The 22049-nt window shown below is 38.8% G+C and overlaps 1 protein-coding gene and 1 pseudogene across 9 annotated transcripts in view; both read left to right on the top strand.

The window, feature by feature from the left end:
* CDC20B (cell division cycle 20B) overlaps window positions 1-22049 on the top strand; it is an 81115-nt gene that overhangs the window by 17124 nt on the left and 41942 nt on the right. For all 9 annotated transcript variants that reach the window (XR_012071488.1, XR_012071486.1, XR_012071489.1 and 6 more), the window contains 3 exons: window positions 9262-9481; window positions 11837-11967; window positions 14680-14773. Coding sequence is in view for 4 of the 9 variants with exons in the window: in XM_072958677.1 (XP_072814778.1) it covers window positions 9262-9481; window positions 11837-11967; window positions 14680-14773 (445 nt within the window). In the remaining 5 variants the exon portion in view is untranslated. The remainder of the gene's footprint in view (window positions 1-9261; window positions 9482-11836; window positions 11968-14679; window positions 14774-22049) is intronic.
* Window positions 15874-20700, top strand: LOC107033677 (V-type proton ATPase subunit S1-like protein; annotated as a pseudogene).

Here is a 22049-nt window from a genome sequence, read left to right on the forward strand (position 1 = left end):
TGCTGTAATTTGAACCTTGTAAACCCATCCCATTATAACTGTGCTTTGAAGGAAGGGATGGATGGGCACCTCTGGGAGGGATGTTGACTGACCATCCCCCAGGCAGGGCCCTACAGGGTGATATTATTTTGATAAAATCATTATAATAGTTTCTAGTCCATTGTTTTCTAAGTAAAGAATCTCCTATTGAGTTATTCAGAGCTGAATGGACATGAGAAGGCCAATATTAATTCTGTATGAACTTGCAAGAAATTGCTGTATGAGCCAGCATGCCAGCTTTTACAAGCAGAAATAAAACAATTGTGCAGACCTGATGATTCATGGTAGTTTGCCCAGAAAATTCACTCTACATGAAAATGACTGAAAGCTTAGGTAAGTCTCTTGTCAAAGATGAAATCAGAGCCAGTTTGTTAATTTATGATTCTTAAGGCTTAGAAGCATGATATATATATATATATAAATATATATATTTATTTATTTATATAAATAAAATTTATATATTTTATAATATATAATTATAAATATATATATAAATAAATATAAATAATATATAATTTATATATATAAATAAATATAAATTTATATATATATATAAATATCCATAGGCCCATTAACCAAACATGCAAGGCAACAGTTTGGGGAACTCCCACCCTAGACAGTGGTGAACACAGATAGAAATCTCTTCTCTTGGTAGAGTCTTTCTCTGTATATATTTTGATATCATCATCTCTCAGCTTTCTGGGGATCTGTCATCATTGCTTACACATTCTGTTTATACTAGAGACCATCCTCAGATTATAAGTAAACCCACATTGCAAATTTCTCTGCATAGGAGATCATATGCTAAAAAACCCACCAGCACTCTTTCAGAAGATACAGGAAGGCTGCCTAAAGGAGGGGAAGAGATTGATGAGGTTGAAATTTAAGGTTAAGGGAAGCTACTGGGCCAAGAATGGGATCAAGCAGTTTGACTCAAATAACCAACCAACTCAGGCACTGTGGAAGATATAATAAAGTATAATTGATGGAGACAGCCTCACACTAGCTTGCAATCAATTTTGGAGACAAAGCACACATGGAACAATCAGAAACAATTATAAGTCAGCAAATAACCAAGTGCTAAAGAAATGACTTACGTTTGTAAGAGCTTTCTACTCTACGTGGTCCCCGTAAATAAATAGATAAATGAACAAATGACATGCTTGTAGGAAGCTATTTTTGCATATTTAATATACAAATAAATATGCATATACTTATATTAAAGGGGATCATGTGTTGTATAAATCTCTTTACAGACATTATGCAAAAATTCTTTGAAATAGGAAGGAGTTAGTAATTCACCCAAGATCACAGAACTAGTAAGGGGGACAGCCAAGACTAGCGTTTAGGACTTTCAGCTTCCTAACCAAAATTATTTTAATGATGTGAAACCGTTTCTCTGTAACAGACAAAATACGTTTACGTAGAAAACGTGATAGGCGAGATTGCTGCAGTGCTCTGGTGAAGGGGTTCTATTCACTAGGAGGCATTTAGTTTTATAAGAAATCACTGTAAGGGTCTGAAGAAGAGAGGGAGTAGAGAATAAGCACCAAAAACTTGGCCACGTGTGCTGATGTTATCTGGAAGAGGTCAGAGCCCAGAGCAACACGTGAAGCTGAGAGATGATAGTGTCTTAATGAAGGCAGCCTTGGTCAGGGAGATAGAAAGGAAGGGATAAATACTAAGGACACTCTGGAGCCCCCAGTGGCAGGCACTGGCAGTGCAGAATAAAGGATATCTGATCGTGACAATTTTTGCTTGGGTAGTATGGCTCACTACCACCAGGAGGCATTGGAAGTTCAAAGATGAGAAGATAAAAAACATTTTGGTTCATGAGTAATTTGAGATAATACTGAGACCCTGAATTCAAAATGTCTTGAGGACAGATTGCTGCTGCTTTGGGCTGGTGGTGCTGGGCCGGGTGGGAGGGGCAGACATTCAGAGGCTAGTAGGGAGATTGGGGGGATATGCCTGAGAGCTAACGGGCTGTCTTTGTTACTTTTGTTATGAGGTTCTGTCATGAGGTTCTGGAAAGACCCTGCCATCACCAGCATGTCTTTCCTTGGAATGTCCAGGTTTTTCCAGCCCACTGAATATTTATGTGTCAGATTATTTATCACTAGATGTATATTTGTTTTTATTTTCCCAGTTGTTTCATTGTCACTTCCTGGCTTTATTTTTAACCTCTCTAGGTTCCTTTCTATTTATTTTTCTAGCCCTGGTGCCCTGAATTCCTCCCGATTTAGAGTCAATATGATGTGAACTCTAAAGGTAAACAAGCCACACTGATATGGTTGAAGTATCAGGTCATTCATCCCTTTTCCCTTCTTTGTCTTATTTTCCTTATCTTCCTCTTCCTCTCTATTAATAAATACTTGAGTCATTTAAAACTATGCGACAGGCATTTCCTCAGCAGGAGATAGATCCTGAACAAAAGTTTAAAAACACTGAAGATGAAACAGCACAATCCTCCCCCACTCCCCCTGCCCCCGGCCCCCGCAGCGTTTCATCTGCATACCACCTCTGTGATTTTTGCCCTGTCTGCATACCATTTGTTAGGTTACTTAACTTTGTTCAAATTGAGTTATTCATTTTACTCAAATTAATTTTTATAAGGGAAAACTTTCCATCAACATTGAGAAATTTAAAACATTAATTAGAGTACATAACTATTAAAAAATGTTCGTCAGTACTGTTACAAACCCTATATCCTTAGTGGAGGGGCTGACTGAGAACTATATATTCAAAATGCACTTCTTTGAAGTTTTTTTGTGTTGAATACAGATTTGTCTCCTTCCACTCATTGGTCCTTGTTTTGTCATAGGGAGCAATATAAAGTAAGTTTTGCTTTTTTTTTGCAAATTGCTTCCCTTTAAAGGAGACAATTCCTTTGGGATCTTCTTTCCTCTAGGTTAGATTCCCCAGATGCCCTCCTTCCATTCATGTGTTGCTCTGTTGCTGTGTCTTCCCTAACCTCCTATCATTGCAGTCTCTTTCCTCCAAATAAACTCAATTTTTGAATCCTGGCTTGTCCATCTCCTTCTAAAAGAACGGTTCTGAGAATGGCCACAGTTCTCCAGATGAGTTCTCACCAGTGCAGAGATAATCGGGTTTTGCTTGTTTTTGTTTTGAACACAGTTTTTCCCTTAATGGGACCTAAAGTTGTTCTGCTTAGAAAAAAGTAATAGTGTTACACTGCTGACTCGTATTCTGGCGGTGAGTGTCTAATATGGCCCATCATTTTCACTTCTACCAGTTTTCACCCATGTTAGGCCTGTGCAATGGAAAAACATCTAAATGGCAAGATTTTTTTCTTATTGAATTTAATTTTGCTGATTTTGGTCATTGTCCCAGACTTTATTCTGAATCCTGCTCTATCCTTTAATATTTCAACTTTCTTCTCAATTTAGGGAAAACAATTTTGATAAATAAATCTCCATCAAGCCACTGATAAATCAAACAGCATAAGCCAGGGACAAAAGCCCTGCAGTACGTCACCGGGGATTCAATCAGGCTAATGTGGATCCAGAAAGACTTGTGCCATCCCAGCCACTGGCGGCGAACTACTTATTTCCAAATACTTGTTCCTCCTGTTGGAAAACCATGAAAAACTGTGTCTATCTAAATTTGTGGGGAGCACTTTTCTCATTTGTCATGTGTTTTCATAGATCACTAATCAGTATCTGTTCTGGAAGTGTCATCATTGTGCTGAGGTGTCATTGATCTGGCCCTACGGACTTGAACTTATTTAAAATGCCCAGATGAATACTTATTGCTTAATTTATCTTGCTTTCCAGTTTCTGCAGAAATGTTTATTATACCCTGTCCAATTTGAAAATCATTCTCCTTAATAGAAAAAAAGAAGGAAAATGTCTTAGTTCTTTGCCTCTTAAATTCTTTCTTAAATCCCTTGCGCCTTTTTAGGACTAATTGCCTCCAGGGGAAGAGATTCATTCATTTACTCATTATGGAGCTCCCAGATGCCAATAATGTCCTAGACTCTGAGGACAGTAAGAGAAAAGACAAAATCCCTGATCTTAAGGAATTGATAATAGAGTAGGAGGACATAAAAATAATCAGAAAAGTGCAATATGAGCCGTCTTAGTCTGTGTGGGCTGCTATAAAAGATACCACAGACTGGGTAGCTTATAAACAGCAGAAATTTATTTCTCACACGTCTGGAGGCTGGAAGTCTGAGGTCAGGGTCCCAGCATGGTCGGGGGAGGGCTGTCTTCTGTGTGGCAGACTGCTCGTTGTGCCCTCACGTGGTAGATGTGGCTAGAGAGCTCTGGGGGCCTCTTTAATAAGGACACTAATCCCATTTGTTAAGGCTCTGCCCTCATGATCTCATCACTTCCCAAGGGCCCCATCTACTAACATCATCATCTTTAGGGGTTAGGATTCCGATATGATGTTTTCGGAGTCGGGGACACAAACGTTGAGACTATAGCATGAGCAGAGGTGCTAACAAAACAGGGACTGAATCACTTTGTGAGTTCAAACCTTGGGTTGCCCTGGTTGGTTGTGAGGTTGTGCCCTGCATCTTCCAGGGGCTGCCCTTCATAATGACAGTGATGTGTACCGCTGTGTGCAGTGGCCTGGATCCTGGATCCACTGCTTATCAGTGCTGTATCTTTGCTCAAGTTATCCTTGTTCAAGCCTATTAACCTTTACTTTCCAACTCTAGAGAATGGGGTAAAGAATTATATCTATCTCATAGGGCTGTGATGAAGTTTAAATTAAAAAACCCTCTAAAACATTTATAATACATTTATCTCAGTGCTTGGCACATACTGAGTGCTTGGTAAATGTTGTTATTATTAATAAAATGTGACCGGGCTCTATTGGAAGCACACACAGTGAGCCATGGAAGCACAAGGAGTCCTCAGTAGTTTCCAAAGACTGATGTAACACATCACCACAAATGTGGTGACTTAAACCAACACACATTTACTCTCTTAGTTATGGAGCCTAGAAGTCCAAAATTAGTTTCCCTGGTAGAAGCCAGGGAGTTAGCAGGGCCTTCTTTCCTCCAGAGGCTTTAAGGAGAAGCCGTTCCTTGCCTCTGCCAATTTCTGATGAAGCCAGCATTTCTTGGTTGTGCTTCACTCCAGTCTCTGCCTCTGTGGTCACACTGCCTTCTCCTCCTCTGTGTGTAGTCAGATGTCCCTCTGCCTGCCTCTAGAAGGACATATGATTTCATTTAGGAGCCATCCAGATAATCCGAGATGATCTCCGCATCTCAAGATCCTTAACTTAATCACATCTGCAGAACTCCTTTGCCATATAAGATAACATTCATAGGTCCCAGGGATTCAGATCTGGGTATCTTAGGGGACCACTATTGTATTAGTCAGGATTCTCTGGGGAAACAGATCCAACAGGATATATATGAGATTATGGAGGTTAAATCCCACAACCTGCCAACCTCAAGCTGGAGAAGCAGGAAAGCTGGTACAACTCAGTCTGCTGGTCTGAGTCAAGGAGTCCAAATGTCTGAGAACCAGGAGCTCTGACATCTGAAGGCAGGAAAAGATAGATGTCCCAGTTCAAGAAGAGAGAATTTACCCTTGCTTTGCCTTCTTGTTCCATTTGGGTCCCCAGGGATTGGATGGTGCTCACCTTCGTTGGTGAGGGTGGATCTCTTTACTCAGTCTACTGAGTCGAAAGCTAATGCCTTCCAGGAACACCCTCACAGAGACATCCAGAAACAATGTTTTACCAGCTCTCTGGGCATCCCTTAGCCCAGTCAAGCTGACACATAAAACTAGCCATGTACCCTGCCAAACCTGGTTTAGAATGGGAAGGAATGTCAGAGCCACCTTCCTGAAGGAGCTGGTAGGTGGCTGATCCCAGCCACGAGGGTGGGCTGGAAGCTACCCCAGCAGAGAATTGTGCAAAAGCATCCTAGATGGGGAAAGAGCGTGGAGAGAGGGACAGTGGACGAGCCAGAGAGACATGGCTCGTTGTCAGTGTCAGTGTGAAATTTCTTGATCATTTTTCTTAGCTGACATATCAAATTCTTTATTTATCCTCATTGAAACTCAGGATCATTTTGTTTTAAAATGTGTATTTAAATTTGGGACTGCAAGAAGACCTTTGATCAAGAGTATCATGTTTGTTGCAAATTAAATATATCTTCAGATACGGTGTCTCCCCGACATCTTGCTGCGTGGAAGGGTGAGGGCTGCTTGGCTGGTGTTTGCAGAGGTTGCAGACGTAGCCCCACAGCCTGAATGGGGCCCACAGATAGGGTTTGCTTCATCCCACAGTGTTTTAAAATGTTTGAATCCCTTGAAAACTTTAAAAGGTAGGGAAATTGATATGAAAAGTCCAAATTTCTAACTTCTATTAAAACATAGGACAACGCGCCCCTCTGACCCTCTTTCTTGCCGAGGCTGAAACACAGGCGTTCCAGGTGGAGAGAGAGTCACACCACTCAGTCTTCCTCTAACTGGGGCCGGCTAGCTCCAGCCATTGAGTTGGCCCTGGGATTTCCCTGGAGGAGGGAAACACAAAAGTGGGAAGATGAAAGTCCAAGTAGGCAGTGTTTCTCCCTCCAGACCGGCTTCTGCCAGCTCCTCCCTTGCTGCCCCCCCCCCCCAGTCTGGGCTTGTGAGTGTGAGGTGCCTGATGCACGTTTCCAGTGCTCTGCCTCTCCTGCTCTCAGCTTTCCTGTTCCTACCCCAAACCCAAGAACAGGAGTAGAACAATTGAAAGGCAAAAAACCTGACCCCAAACAACACTGAGGCCTCAGGCTCCTGGCTTCTCTTTTTCTGGGGAAGGTGTCCTTTTTGGTGCAGTTTCTGGAGGAAAACAGAGAAAAGCAGTGAGGAGAAAGAGAGAGCTCCTCTCACCAGCCAGAGTGACTGCAGGTGGCTGGACGATCTTCACACCCACTTACTATAAAAACCAAACAAAACCAGTACTCACTGCCTTAATGTTCTAGCCTATCTCCTTCCTGTCTTTTATTTATAGATTGGAGATGGGACCATATTGACATACTCTTATAGGTTCCTTTTTTCACTTGGTAATATATTAGAAGCATTTGCATGTTTTATTGACTATTGTCCTATTTTTTAAAAAAGTTTTTTTACTGAGGTGAGATCATAAAAATTAAAAACATAAAATTAAACATTTTAAAGTAAAAAATTCAGCAGTCTTTAGTACATTCACAGTGTTGTGCAACTACCACCTCTATCTAGTTCCAAATTATTTTCACCATCCCAAAAGAAAACTCAGTACCCATTAAGCAGTTTCTCCCCATTTTCTCCTTCCCCCAACCCCTGGAAACTACCAGTTTGTGTTCTGTCTCCATGGATTTACCTATTCTGATTATTTTATATACGTGGAATCATACAATATGTGACTTTTTGTGTCTAGCTTCTTTCACTTGTCATAATATTTTCAAGTTGTACCCATGTTGTAGCATTTAATCAGTACTTCATTCCTTTTTATAGTTAATATTCATATATACATTGCTATATATGAATATGTATATTCCATTCCACACATACATCCCCCTCAATTTATTTATCTATTTCTACCTTCTGGCTATTATGAATAATGCCAGTATGAGCATCTGTGTACCTATATTTGTTTGAGTTTGAGCATCCATTTTCGTTTCTCTTGGGTATATACCTAGGAGTTGAAATGCTATTCATATGTAATTCTAGGTTTAACCTTTTGAGGAACTGCCAAACTGTTTCCCACAGCAGCTGCACCATTTTGGATTCTGCTAAGCAATGTACAAAAGTTCTGATTTCTCCGTATCCTCACCAACATTTGTTATCGATTGACAATTAATTATAGCCATCCTAGTGGGTGTGGGGTGGTGCTTCGCTGTGGTTTTGATTTGCAATTCCTTACTGTCTGTCATTATTTCTAATGGCTGCAGAGTATTCTCTTTGCTGGATATCACATAGTTTACCCAGTTAATTCTCCATCGGTCTCCACTGAGTCCCCCTCATCTTTTTGGCCTTAAAAGCACATAGACTGTAGTACACACTGGCATGTTCTCAGCTGAAGGTGTGGACTGTGGAGTCAGACTGATGAGGTTAGGGTATGGCATCTCCACTTACTGTGTGGTCTTGGGCAATTCACATAACTTCTAAACCTCAGTTTCTTCATTAGCGAAATGGGAATAAATAAAAGACCTGTTTTACCAAGTGTTGGGTCAGTGGAGGTTAGGCACATATTTGAAGGCTTTGGACACACATCACCAGGTTGTCCTTTCAGTTACTAATTGCTCCACCAGCACTGTATGCTTATTTCTAGAACCTTCAACACTGGGAATTGTCATTTAAAAAAATCATTGCTAATGTCTCATTATTGTTTTAAAATTTGTATTTTTTTGATTACTAGTGAGCTTGAATATTTTGAGGACATTTATATATCTCTTTTGTGAATTGCTTTTTTATGTCCCTTGCTCATTTTTTTCTTAAGATGGTGAACTTGTCTAAGTTTCTGTAAAAGCCATTTATGTAAGGATATTAACCTAACATGCTTGTCATTTTGTTAAAAAATAATTCACTTCTAGTTTGTCGTTTGCATTTTAATTTCACATAGCTACATGGCATGGCTCATCACTAAAGGATCTATAAATACCAAACTCCTGATGTTTCTGAGAGGGGATGGACAGATGTTGAGCAAGTTAAGCCTCAGTTTTCCTATCTGTGAAATGAGATTGGACTAGAAAATTGCTGTTTATTTCCAGATTTGAAATTTTATGATTTTATATAAACATCTTGTATGTTCAGTATTGTAGTATTATTCAACTTCATATTTTAATATTATTTTTTATAAAATTAAAAACAATGTTTTTAATTAAGTTTATTTATTTTTTTAATGGAAATACTGAGAATTGAACCCAGGACCTCATGCATGCTAAGCACTCTACCACTGAGCTATACCTTGCCCCCTTTTAACTTCATATTTTATATTTGTATGTAATAGTAATAAACATAAAGATAATTACTCCCTAAAGTGCTTCGGTATGTCTTGAGACCCTTGAGTAGAGGCTCTAAGTATATATATGTAATTGTGTTAAGTTTATTTTATACATATATTATAAAATAACATTCTCCCAGGTCACAAAATTTTATAATTTTATATATATATATTGCTTGTGTTTTACTAGATGAGTTGTTTATAATTCTCTTTTAAGGAATTTTTGTATCATTGAGGCTACGATAAATCACTGATCTTTTTGTTGTTAAACAGGTATTTGATGCAGTCAATCCTACATATTCTAACTTTAAGAGCGACTTTGCGAAGAGGCTGTCGGCTGAAGTTCCTGTTGCCAGTAGCCCAATTACCACAAGATGGCGGCAAAGCCAAACCAGGGATCTGGCAGCCCATTCTTTTGGGGAAGAGCATTCAACCACTGACCTCCCACAAACTACGCTGAAGGCAACGCCTGAGAAAGAGACTTTGATTCCAGGTGAGGTAATAGAAATACCACAGGTTAATTCTGAAATCCTTAATAAAAGATGTATTTTTGAGAGAATGTTTGTCTTAAAGAAATACCTAGTGTCACATTTCATCAACTGCTTTTCTTTTTTTCTCCTTTTAAATAAAAAATTTCCAAGGAGGTGATAAGGAAGGGGAGGGCTGAAAAAAAAGCCAAAAGAAAGTATGTTGCATTTTAAAAATGTTTCTGAGATTTATATTTGTAGATGATTACTTTTGTAAAGATTGTAAATATGTATAAACATGTGTATACATTTGTATACACACAAATGTATCTCTTTCTTGTTTTGCAAAGTATCGAATTTTTAATGACTCTGGTAATATTCCTTGTCTAAAACAGTCAGGAAAAAGATATATTAGTAATGAAATAATCATGTAGGAAATAGGAGAAGAAAAAGATTAAAACAGGAGGAGATGCGTGGAAGAGAAAGAAAAGGAAGGAAAAGGAGAGATATGGAGGGAAGGAGAGAGGAGAAAGGGAGAGAGAAGGAGAAGAAGGAAAAGAAGGAGGAGGAGGAGGGGGAGAGATGGAGTTGGGAAGGGGAAGGGGGAGAGGAGGAGAAGGAGAAGAAGTGAGATAAGGGGAGAGGAGGGAAACAAGAAGAGAGGGAAGAGGAAAGCAAAGGGAAGGAAAGATGAGAGTGGGACTGTCTGATGCCTGCCTGGGGCAGGGATGGGGAATAGGCACCAAAGCCCTGATCTGGTGGGCAGGGATCCAGGATCAACCAGTCAAGCTCTGAAACACAAGCTATCTTTCTAAAATATGTCTCATGTGAGCACAAGCTTTTTTATTCCCATCCTTCAGAAGCAAAATTTGCCATTTAGAGATTTAATTTCTGTGCTTCCTTCTTAAAATCCTAGGCGACATAATTCATTGTCTTATCAGCATGTTTAAGCCAAATGTGAACTGTAATGTCACTCTTTTCTCAATGATATTAGACACAATGAGGCACTGCAGTCCTGCAGATTGAAAGGGAGCCCAAATCATTTTTTTTAAAAAACACCTTTATTGTGGTATGGTTCCTGTACCATAAACCACACGTATTTCAGATGTACACTTTAATGAGTTTTGATAGCTGTATACACCAATGACCACCACCACAATCAAGATATCTGACATTTCCATCACTCCCCAAGAGGTGTAACCTTTGAGTTCCCAATTTATCCCTTCCCGCTCCCTTTAACCACTGGTAACCATAAGTTTGTTCTCCATGTCTGTGAGTCTGTTTCTGTTTTGTAAATAAGTTTATCTGTGTCCTTTTTTTTTTAGATTCCACGTATGAGTTATATCATATGGCATTTTTCTTTCTCTTGCTGTCTTACTTCACTTAGAATGGATATTGTCATTCCAAATCATTTTCAAGCAAATGAAATTCCCATGGATCAGTATCAATACTGAAAGTAGCTGGTTGAAGCAGTAGGAAATTCAGGGTTGTAAGAAAGGTCTTAGATTTTGGATAGCCCAGGACTCGAGGAGAGGGGCTCTAGGAACACTAGTGACAGTTTATCCAGCCTATGTTTGTCCAAATGCAGAAGGGACTGTCACATGGCAAAAGGCCAAGATACTGAATCCAATTGCCCCTTGAATCCTCTGATGAATAAGTGATATAGCAGATATTTAGTTTTAGAAGATGACTTGTCAAAGTTTTCAGTGCAGTTAAAAGTCTGGTAAAGGGCTTTCTCAATCTTAAGAAGAGAATAGAAATGGATACTAATACTGCAAATGACATTGACTCTTCCATGATTGTAACTTAGGAAGCGTTTCAGCAACGTCATCTCAAACTCTCTTTCTATCTTTGTGCAGTAGGAAGAGGGAGGGGATGTGATTTGCTCATGATCATGTAGTGAACGTCAAAGACCAGACGGCAAGCATCCCATGGTGATTTCCTGGCAGGATGATCACAGCCTGGGCAAACCAGATACTCTTTGTTCCATCATTTTAAACTATTGAACTGTTTGTATCCATTCTTTAAAGGTACAATTGTGTTCTTCCCTTGCAGAGATAAAGTGTTTCTGCTGCTGCTGCTGCTGCCGCTGCTGCTGCAGTTGAGGTCAGGTCTTTAATCTTGGCATTTCCTCCTGGCTCTGGAGGCCACTGAGGCAATTTCTCATCTGGTGTTCACTTATGAACCCAGTACTCTGGATAAGGCCCTTTGCCATCCCTTTCACCCTACTCTACCCCGGAATTTTGGAAAGACGAGGACCTGTGTCTTCACATTCTGTTCTACTGTACATGCCAAGGGCTGAACTCTACACAAAGGTTTAAAAGATTATATTGTTTTAAAAATTCAAAATTCAAATTCAAAACTAAATGTTTTTCTGGCAGGATCCTACAAAGAACCGCTGAAGACCCCCAACAGGGGAAATTTTGGAACCATTAACTCTGCTCTCTGTTTTTGCAAGGAACCTCATGCACTGGATGGAAGCTGGAAGGAAAATGTTGCCTCGAAAGGCCAGGTAGGTGGAGAGAGAAAACTGAAGATCTCACACCTTGAGAAGCTCAGAAGACTAGGTCCCAAATGTGACATAAGAGCTGGCTTATCTGCTGTTACAAATCAATAAGAAAGTGACGAGTTCCTGACAGAAAAAAAGGATGCATGAAGGACACGAATAGAGGGAATTCCAAAATGAAATAGAACATCCAACACATACATAAAAAGTATCCATCAAAAATTAGTATCCATCAAAAAAGAGATGAGACTAACCATCAAAAAGATAAGATTAAAAATAGAATAAAATTATGTGTACTATGCTATGTTTCCTTTCAGCCAAAAGATCTCTTGTGCAATAATTTCCCAACTATTTGGAAAATATGTGGTGAATTGGTCCACCCTTCGAGGTCTCTTGTCCTCTGTAAGATGGCCTTTTAGCTATTTCTCTTAAGTCTTTGTTATTGTTGTTTAGTTTCTCAACTAAGTTAATTTAGTTCTTTTAAGTATCTTACTTATTGTTTTAAGTTCATAGGAGTCCACCTTAAATCCTTTAAGCACATTAAATATCAGTAGCATGCTTTCAGGTTTATCAAATTCAGTGAAAAGCTCTGAAGGAATCAATGTTTTATTTAGAAAACTTTGAACTGGAAATGTCATAAGTTCTGTTTAGGCAAAGTTACTCATTTAGTGTGTGCCCCCTCTGGCATATATATGTTACTGGAGGAGCGATAAAAGACTGTGACTGTAAAATTTAATTACTTGAACTCATAATGCGGTTGGAAACAAATGTATTAGAGCAGATCTTTTGCTGGTGCTTTATTGTTGGGTAAGGGTTTGGGAGTGGGGGTGGGGAAATGTTTAGGGGGTTCTACTGAGGTAACTGTGGGTGCTGTTGAGCTCATGGCCAGATTACTAGCACCAGATTACTGTCCTTTCCATACTGCTGCCGATTGGAGTTTTTACTGCCCTAAACTTCAGGACTTCCCTTTTCCTTCCCCTTGTGCTGTCTGGTAACTGGTGGCAGCAAAGTTGGTGACTCTGTTCACATGGGATCACAATGGTGTTGGCAAGTTACCATCATTACAGCAATTGTTACCCAGCCAGAACATCGTCCCAGCATCACTGAAGAACCTGGGCAGGGGACAATGGAAACTGCTTTACTACTTCACATAGAGCATCTGTTGTCATGACTAGTTAGAAGTCTAACAGCAGCGAGAGTGGTGCAGATACAAAGTGAGGTCTTTCACTTTGACAGTAAATACATGTCATCATGTGGTCCTCAGAGGTCGTCTGTAGGGGGTTTCCACAGTGAGAACCACACAGCTGTGGAGACATTCAGAATTCTCATATCCACTGGCTCTATGCCAAGTTGCTCATTAAAGCGATAAGTAGCTCTCACCTAGGGAAGAGTATCCCTGGGTACGCTGAGCAGAAGCACACTGGGCAATGCCTCGCTCAGCTTTGCGGTAACTATGGGATTCCAAAGAAATGAATCTGTGAAGAGTTACACTGAGCTACTGGCCAGCAAGCCATTTCAGGAATGTTTTTATACCAGTGCTTTACAAATGGGGGCGATTCTGCTCCCCAAGGGACATAATGTCTGAAGACGTCACTGATGATCACGACCCAGGAGGAGGATCTCTAGTAGACAGAGGTTAGGGATGCTGCTAGATGTCCTGTAATGCACAGTACAGTCCCCACAATAACAAATTATCTGTTGCCAAATGCCAATAGTTCTGAGGTTAGGAAACCCTGCCTTCTAATTAGTTGTTTTACTTTGACTACCTGAAAATCAATGATTCATTGACTGGCAATGCCTATTATGTGACATAATATCTGGGAAGAAAACCAAAATATCAAAATGATGCTTGGCAGAGAGACTTTGTCTGAATTATGATGATCCAGTGGTTAAATGTATTGTAAAGGAGGAATAAAAAAAAAGAGAATCATCTCTGCTTTAACAATTCATTATTGTATTTCTGGAATAAGTACTTTTCTTTCCCCTCACGACTAATTTTCCTGTCTGTTTTTGATTGAAGTTGGATGTAAGAATGTCAGAAGTGCTCTTTATATACCAGCCCAGAGAGATAGTAATCAGATTTTTGTGGAAATTTAGGCAATTTACTTAAGCTCTCTGTGGCTTGATGTCCCCATTTCTCATGGGCAAAGGTGTCAGTGGAAAAGGACCTTTAAGATAATTAGTTTAATCCCAGCACGTTACAGGTGAGGAAAATTGAGGTCCCGAGAAAACTTCAGTAACAGACGGAGGGAACATCTCTGGCTTGAATGCTTGAGAGGCACTCCTTGAAAGAAATCTTTCTGGAAAAAAGCAGCCTTACTAATGCTCAACCTTATTATTTTGAGGTCTTTTAATTTCAGAAAGTACTAGAAATATGACATTTCAGTTCTTGCAGGCTTTGATGATATCACTGGCCTATGGTTGGTTTGAGGGCTAAGAGGATTTTTAGGTTAGAAGAATAAAAGAGGATTTTATTCTAGTAATACCTGCCTCTGGAGTTCTTGGGGGAGATTAGAAATAACATACGTAGAACACTCAGGACTGGGTTCATCACACAGTGGTTAGCTAAGAAACAATGACGATTATTGTACTGCTGGTTTTGGTAATGTGTAGTTTCTGATCTTCCTAATGAATTACTAGTTTCAACTCTACACCATGCATCGCATCTGAGATATACATATATATTTCTAAATAAATGTTTTCTTTGTTTGTTTTTAGAAGTGCTTAAACCAGTTATTTTCAACCCAGAAGGTGGCTCAGCATGTGAATGGGAAAATGCAGCTCTGTGAGCAATCCCAGTGCATTTGGAAAGGTATGGGTCAAAGATTTTCTGTTTGACCTCTTTCCTACCCTCCTTTCTCCCTACATCCTTCATTTCTCCCTTATCTTGGAATGTATCATTTTTATATTTATTAGACTAAGTCAACATAATTGTAAAATTTAGATAATTCTCATGATCCTCTGTCTTAACCATCCCCACCCCCACTTCCCGTGTTCTAGGGGCAACCACTCTTAGCTCTTTCTGGCTATTCCCCCTGGTATTTACACCTGTTTTCTAAATAATATTTGTAAACTGCTGTTTTGAAAAGTATAGGCTTCATCACAACTTTCTAGCATAGTAAGAACTTAGTTCTCCTTTCTCTTTCATCTCCCTCTATCTATTTATATCACATTCTTAAATAGTAAAATTAGTATTTAATGTTTGAATCATATTACTTTTCAACTATTATTTGCTGCCAAGCCAAGCAGTGTACTTTAACTGTGCCTCTTTTCTAATATAACTCTTTGTTTTTCCTGGAATTGAAAAGTTGCTTTATTTTTTCATTTATTCGGTATCTATGAAACTATGAGTTTTTCCTTAAATGCTCTCATATTTTGTTCCATGGTTATCAATAACCTTCTCCATGCACCTTCTCACAACGTTTCCTGTTTTCTTTGGTGGCCTCCTACCCAGAGCCTGCTGAACGGGCTGCTCTCTTGGCCAGTCCCATGGTCGTAGTTCTGGGACTTCTCTTCTCTGATATCAGAACCACTATTTCCTGGCAGCTATGCTGTGCTCTTTCTGGGTTTGCTCATCTGCTTCCCACATCCCTCCACCTCAGATCTTCTCAGTCCTGCCACCAAAGTGATCTGTCTAAAGTAGAGCAACAGACTTGCAAGCCAAGTCAGAAGAATGGCCACACATAAATTTTGGGCTTATTCTACGTTTACACTTGATTTATAGTTTGGCTGGCTACAAAGTCTAGTTTCATTCAGAATTTTGAAGGTATTGCTTTATTGTTTTCTAGCATCCACTGTTGCTGTTGAGAAATCATATGCTATTGTGACTTCTTATGCTTTGTATGTCATTTGCTTTTTCTCTCTGAATTGCACGTAGAAAAATCTCTTATTATTAGTGTTCAAAATTTCGTGATGATAAAACTTTGTGTAGGTTTTAGAAAAATCTCATTGTAATTGAAAAGCACATTGGTGGGTCTTTTCAATCTTGGAGACCTATGTCTTTTAGTTCTTGGGAAGTTTCTTGAATTATTCTTTAGTACTTTCTTCACCTTTGTTTCTTTTATTTTTTAAATAATTTTAAAATTTTATTTATTTATTTTTTAAACTTTTAAAAATTGAGTTATAGTTATTTTACAATGCTGTGTCAAATTCCAGTGTAGAGCACAATTTTTCAGTTGTACATGAACATACATACATTTGTTGTCACATTGTCTTTCGCTGTGAGCCACCTCAAGATCCTGTATATATTTCCCTGTGCTACACAGTACAATCTTGTTTATCTATTCTACATTTTGAAATCCCAGTCTGTCCCTTCCCACCCCTCTATCCCCCTGGCAACCACAAGTTTGTATTCTATGTCTATGAGTCTGTTTCTGTTTTGTATTTGTTTTTTGTTTTGTTTTGTTTTGTTTTGTCTTTTTAGATTCCGCATATGAGTGATCTCACATAGTATTTGTCTTTCTCTTTCTGGCTTACTTCACTTAGAATGACATTCTCCAGAAACATCCATGTTGTTGCAAATGGCATTATTTTGTCGGTTTTTATGGCTGAATAGTATTCCATTGTATAAATATACCACATCTTCTTTATCCAGTCATCTGTTGATGGACATTTAGGCTGTTTCCATGTCTCAGCTATTGTAAATAGTGCTGCTGTGAACTTTGGGGTGCAGGTGTCATTTTGAAGTAGGGTTCCTTCTGAATATATGCCCAGGAGCAGGATTCCTGGGTCATATGTTAAGTCTATTCCTAGTCTTTTGAGAAAAGGGAACCCTCCTACACTGCTGGTGGGAATTCAGTTTGGTGCAGCCACCTTTGTTTCTTTTTACCTTCTTTTTACCTTTTTTTCTGAAATATTGAGCATAATTGTTGGCCCTTCTGGATGAATTCTTTAATTTTCTTTTTTTTTCTAGTCTATCTTTTATCTCATTTTTTTCTACTTTCAAAGTAGTTACTTCAATTTGTCCACTAGCCTTGCTATTAAACTTTTTATTTTGGCTGTCCTAATTTTAATTTTAAAATTTCTTGGACACTGTCATTCCTCTCTCTCCCCCTTTCACTCTCTCTGTTTCTCCTCTTCTCCTCCTTCCCTCTTTTTTCCGTCCTTCATCCCTCCCTCTTTCTTCCTTCCCTCTCTCCTTGCCTCCTTCCCTCCTTCCTTCCTTCCCTCCTTCATTCCTTTTTCCTTTCTGTCCTTCCTTTCTTTCTTTCCTGCAGTGGGGAGATATTGCTATTGGGGAGTTTCCAGAAGGTCCTCCTTCCATGCGGCATTTAGTGCTCTGACAGTCAAATTTACCCTGAGCCCCACGTGTTCTCCTTCCTACTTCCTCTTTTCATCTTGGAAGTTTTTGTGTCATTCATGAGATTGTTATTGTGGTTGGAAAATAATTAATTAGGAGACTAGCTCTGGGAGAGAAACTTAAGAGAACTAGTGGTTCAATTCACAAATGCCAAGGAAACTTGCCTGTGACATTTCCCTTTGGGATAAGATAACTTCGTGCGTATGTGTTTTTCATGCCTCTGTTTCCAAGCGGTATAAAGGGGTCAAAATGGAATTAGACACATAAAAACAGGCACAAAAAACTTCAGGCCCACTGAATATACTTTTGGGAAGTTTGGGAATGTACAGTTGGGATGAATGAGTGAATCTTATCCTTTCCTTCTTTACTCTTTTCCTTAGAATTACATTTTCTTAAAAGCAAAATAAAATATCTAGGAACATGTCTTCCCTTACTCTCCCATCTTGTGATCTGATCGGCAACAAGTTTGTGTTTCTATAACATGCTGAATATTTGACATGGAATAGAAATTATGTATCCTATGTAGGCAGAGAGCCTGTACGTATTATTTTGATATCCTAGGAGATCTATCTATCTCTATGTATGTATGTATTTATCCATTCATCCATCCATCTTTTTTTTTAGACAAGTTTTGGGTTCACAGCAAAATTGAACAGAAAGTACAGAGAATTCCTATATATCCCCTGCCACAACACATACACAACTTCCCCCACTATCAACATCCCACACTAGAATAGTACATTTGTTATAATCGATGAACTTACATTGACACACCATTGTCATCCAAAATCCGTAGTTTACATGAGGGTTCTCTCTTGGTGTTGTATATTTGATGGATTTTGATGAATGTGTAGTGACATGTATCTACCATAATAAATGCACATAGAGCAGCTTCACTGTTCTAAAAATCCTTTGTACTTCACCTATTCACCCTTTCCTCCTTCTCTAATCCCTGGTGAACTTTCACTATATCCATAGTTTTGTCTTTCTTGGACTGTCATATAGTTGGAATAATATTGCATGTAGCCCTTTCAGATTGGCTTCTTTCTCTTAGTAATATGCATTTAAGCTTCCTCCAGGTCTTTTCCTGGCTTGATAGCTCATTTCTTTTTAGCACAGAATGATATTCTATTGTCTGAATGTACCACAGTTCATTTATCCATTCACTTATTCAAAGACATCTTGGTTGCTTCCAAGTTTTGACATTGTGAACAAAGCTACTGTAAGTGTCTGTGTGAAGATTTCTGTGTGGACATAAGCTTTCTACTAATTTGGGTAAATACTAAGGTGTGTGACTGCTGGGTTGTATGATAAGAGCATGCTCAGTTTTGTATGAAATTGCCAAACTTTCTTCCAGAGTGGCTGTACCATTTTGCATCCCCACTGGCATGAATGAAAGCTCCTGTTGTTTCATATCCTTGCCATGATTCGGTGTTTGTCAGTGGTTTGGTTTTGGCCATTCTAACAGATGTGTAGTGGTGTCTCATTGTTGTTTTAATTTACAATTCCTTAATGACATATGATGTTGAACATCTTTTCGTATGTTTATTTGCCATCTGTATATCTTCTTTGGTGACGCATCGAGTTCTTTTGTCCATTTTTTAGTCTGGTTTTTTGTTTTCTTATTGTTGAGTTTTAAGAATTTCTTTGTATATTTTGGGTAACTATCCTTTATCACATGTCTTTTACAAATATTTTTTCTCAGTCTATGGCTTAGTTTCTCATTCTTTTGACATGTCTTTTGCAGAGCAGAAGTGTCTCATTTTACTTAAGTCAAGCATATCAATGATTTCTTTCATGGATCATGCTTTTGTTGTTGTATTTAAAAAGTCACTGCTAAAATCAAGGACATCTAGATTTTCTCCTATGTTATTTTCTAGGATTCTTATAGTTTTGTGTTTTACTTTTAAGTCTATGATCCATTTTGAGTTAATTTATGTGAAGGATATAAGGTGTGTCTAAATTCAGTTTTTTTAAAATTGAAGTATAGTTGATTTACAACATTGTATTAGTGTCAGGTGTACAGCAAAGTGATCCAGTTATTTTTTTTCCACATTGCATGTGGACGTCTAATTGTTTCAGCATCACTTGTTGAAAGAACTAACTTTTTTCCATTGTACTTATTACTGCCTTTGCTCCTTTGTCAAAGATCCATTGACCATATTTGTGTGGGTCTATTTCTAGGCTCTCTGTTGAGCTCCATTGATCTTTTTGTCTGTTCTTTTGCCAATATTACACTGTTTTGATTATTGTAGCTTTTTAGTGAGTCTTAAAGTCAGATAATGCAGATCCTTCAGCCTGGTTCTTCTCCTTCAATATTATATTGATATTCTCCATATAAACTTTAAAATCAGCTTGTCAAGCGGGCTTCGTGGAGCTGGAGGGCAGGCGAGTTGGCCCTCAGCGTCTGGTCATGGAAGTTACAGAACCATTCAGAGAACTGCAATTTATTTTTGAGCCAGATTTGTTTCAGCTCTCGAACATCTTCAAATAAAGAAGTGGTTATAAAGAGTGATCAGCAGAATAATGGAAATACGAAGCCAATGCAGAATTTCACAAAAATACCGGTCACACAGGCTCTCAACTACAGTCTGAGCAGACAAAGACATTAAGAAAAAGAACCTTGAAATGCATTCAGTCATCATAACCTGGTTAATGTCTCCATGGATGGAATTCCCTGCATTCTCTTCTGGGCCAAAAGAATAACAATTAAATTTAAGAATCAGACCTGGCTGGACCTTACAGAAGAAGCTTTTGGCCAGAAGGCAACAGTGGATGCTGGCAATTCAAATTGCAGTGAAGAAAGTGCCATGTAAGTTGACCCCTTCAATGGAGCAAGCCTTTAGGGTTGTCTCTCAAGTTTGGTGTTACTGAAAATCCCAAAGGTCTAGATATAAGACTCACCCTTACCAATTACAACAAGTTGTCCAGGCATAGTTGGTTTAGTTTACACCGACTTGAGATTATTTTCAATAATTCAGTTCAAGCAACTTTTAATGCAACTGGCATATATGCTCCATCAAGTTACTCCTACCACTGCCAAAGTGTCAGCAGCCTGCAGCGGTACGATGTCCTTTTGTTGCCCAGTGACACCAATGATATGTCAAGCCTGTGGGAGGTCACTTTTGTTGATTTCCAAATCCAAGGCTTTACCATCAAGGGGGGACAATTTGCCAGGGCTCGAGACTGCCTCTTCCTTCTCGCCAGCCATTCTGATTGGCCTGGCAATGTCTCTGGTCCTGCTGCTGGCGTTGGCGTACGCCCTGCATGTGCTTGTCTACCTGCAGTATCTGGACTGGCACTATGATTTCGTCACCTCTACAGCCCACTTCCTCCAGATGAAAGCTTGAGATGCAGCAGAGGAGAAGGAGCTGCTCAGGAGCCAGGGAGCCAAATGCTATGAACTGAGAAGCCAACAGATCTGCAAGGTTTATGTTTAACAGCACAGGTCCCTCTCCCTCACAAAGTCCACAATAGGCTCTGAAAGCAGCTGCTTCTGTTCTGTGCTGTTTGACTTGTGATACAAGGTTTTCACCAAAAAGCTTGATTTTTTTTTAAAAGAAAATGCATGCAAAGACTACATCTTGGAGCATCCACTGGCCTTCTTAGATAGGCTTGGAGCAATGAAAAAGGTATCTCAGGAATCCCACAGAGGTCAATGTGATTGCTGACCCAAAGTTACCTTGAAAGCAAAAGAATATGTCAAGTTAAGGAGACCACCCAAAAAAGAATGATTCATTATAGAGAAGGAAAAACACATTTGGTCCTCCTTGCCTGTGCCAGTTTGCATGTGATAAGTAGAGAAATAATGTAAGTTTATCTGGAAGTTCTGAATTTAAAATATAAGATACTTTGCATTTTTCAGAAAAAAAATCATCTTGTCAATATCCACAAAATAACTTGGGATTTTAACTGATATTGCAATGAATCTGTAACTCAAGTTGGGAAGAGCTGACTTCTTAATAATACTGAGACTTAGCCATGTACATGGAGTATCTCTTCATTTATTTCGATTTTCTTTGATTAGAGTTCTTAGTTTTCCTCATATAGATCTTCTACATGCTTTGTTAGACTTATACCTATGTATTTCATTTTTGAGGGTACTTATGTAAATGGTGTTGTGCTTGTAACTCTAACTTCCTATTGCTTATTGTGTATATAAGAAAGCAATTGACTTTGTAAATTAATCTTATGTCTTGCTATAATCACTCATTAGTTCCAGAAGTTTTTTGTTGATTCTTTGAGTATTACTTTTTTTTTTTAACACAAAACATTATATTAGCTTCAGGTATGCAACAAAATGATATGATATTTGTATATATTGCAAAATGATCACCACAATAAATCTAGTTTATACTACCACCAGACGTATTACAGACCTTTTCCCTTGGGATGAGAACTTTTAAGGCCTACTTTTTAAGCAGCTTTTAAACATGCAATACATGCTGCACATTACCTCCTACTGATTTATCTTATAACTGGAAGTTTGTACTTGATTTTTTTGAACCATTATTGGCAGTGCTTGAGTATGTATTTCTAGTAACATTGCAGCCTGCACACAACTGCAGGTTTTCATAGTTAACACTGAGACTATGAGTAACAATTTGGCTTCTTGGTATAGCGTTGTGAAGCCCTCATGCTTTTATCAGACTCCATGTGGTCTTAGGGACCACAATCACCTGGGTGGGCTCATTTCCTGTTGATCATTCTCAGTTTGATTAAAAACCAGATGGTTGGAAAGATGAAAAGAGAGTGGCTTGTGGTTTAGACTTAGTGGGGTCTTTTGATG

The sequence above is a fragment of the Vicugna pacos genome, chromosome 3, assembly GCF_048564905.1.
Source record: "Vicugna pacos chromosome 3, VicPac4, whole genome shotgun sequence".
NCBI lineage: Eukaryota > Metazoa > Chordata > Mammalia > Artiodactyla > Camelidae > Vicugna > Vicugna pacos.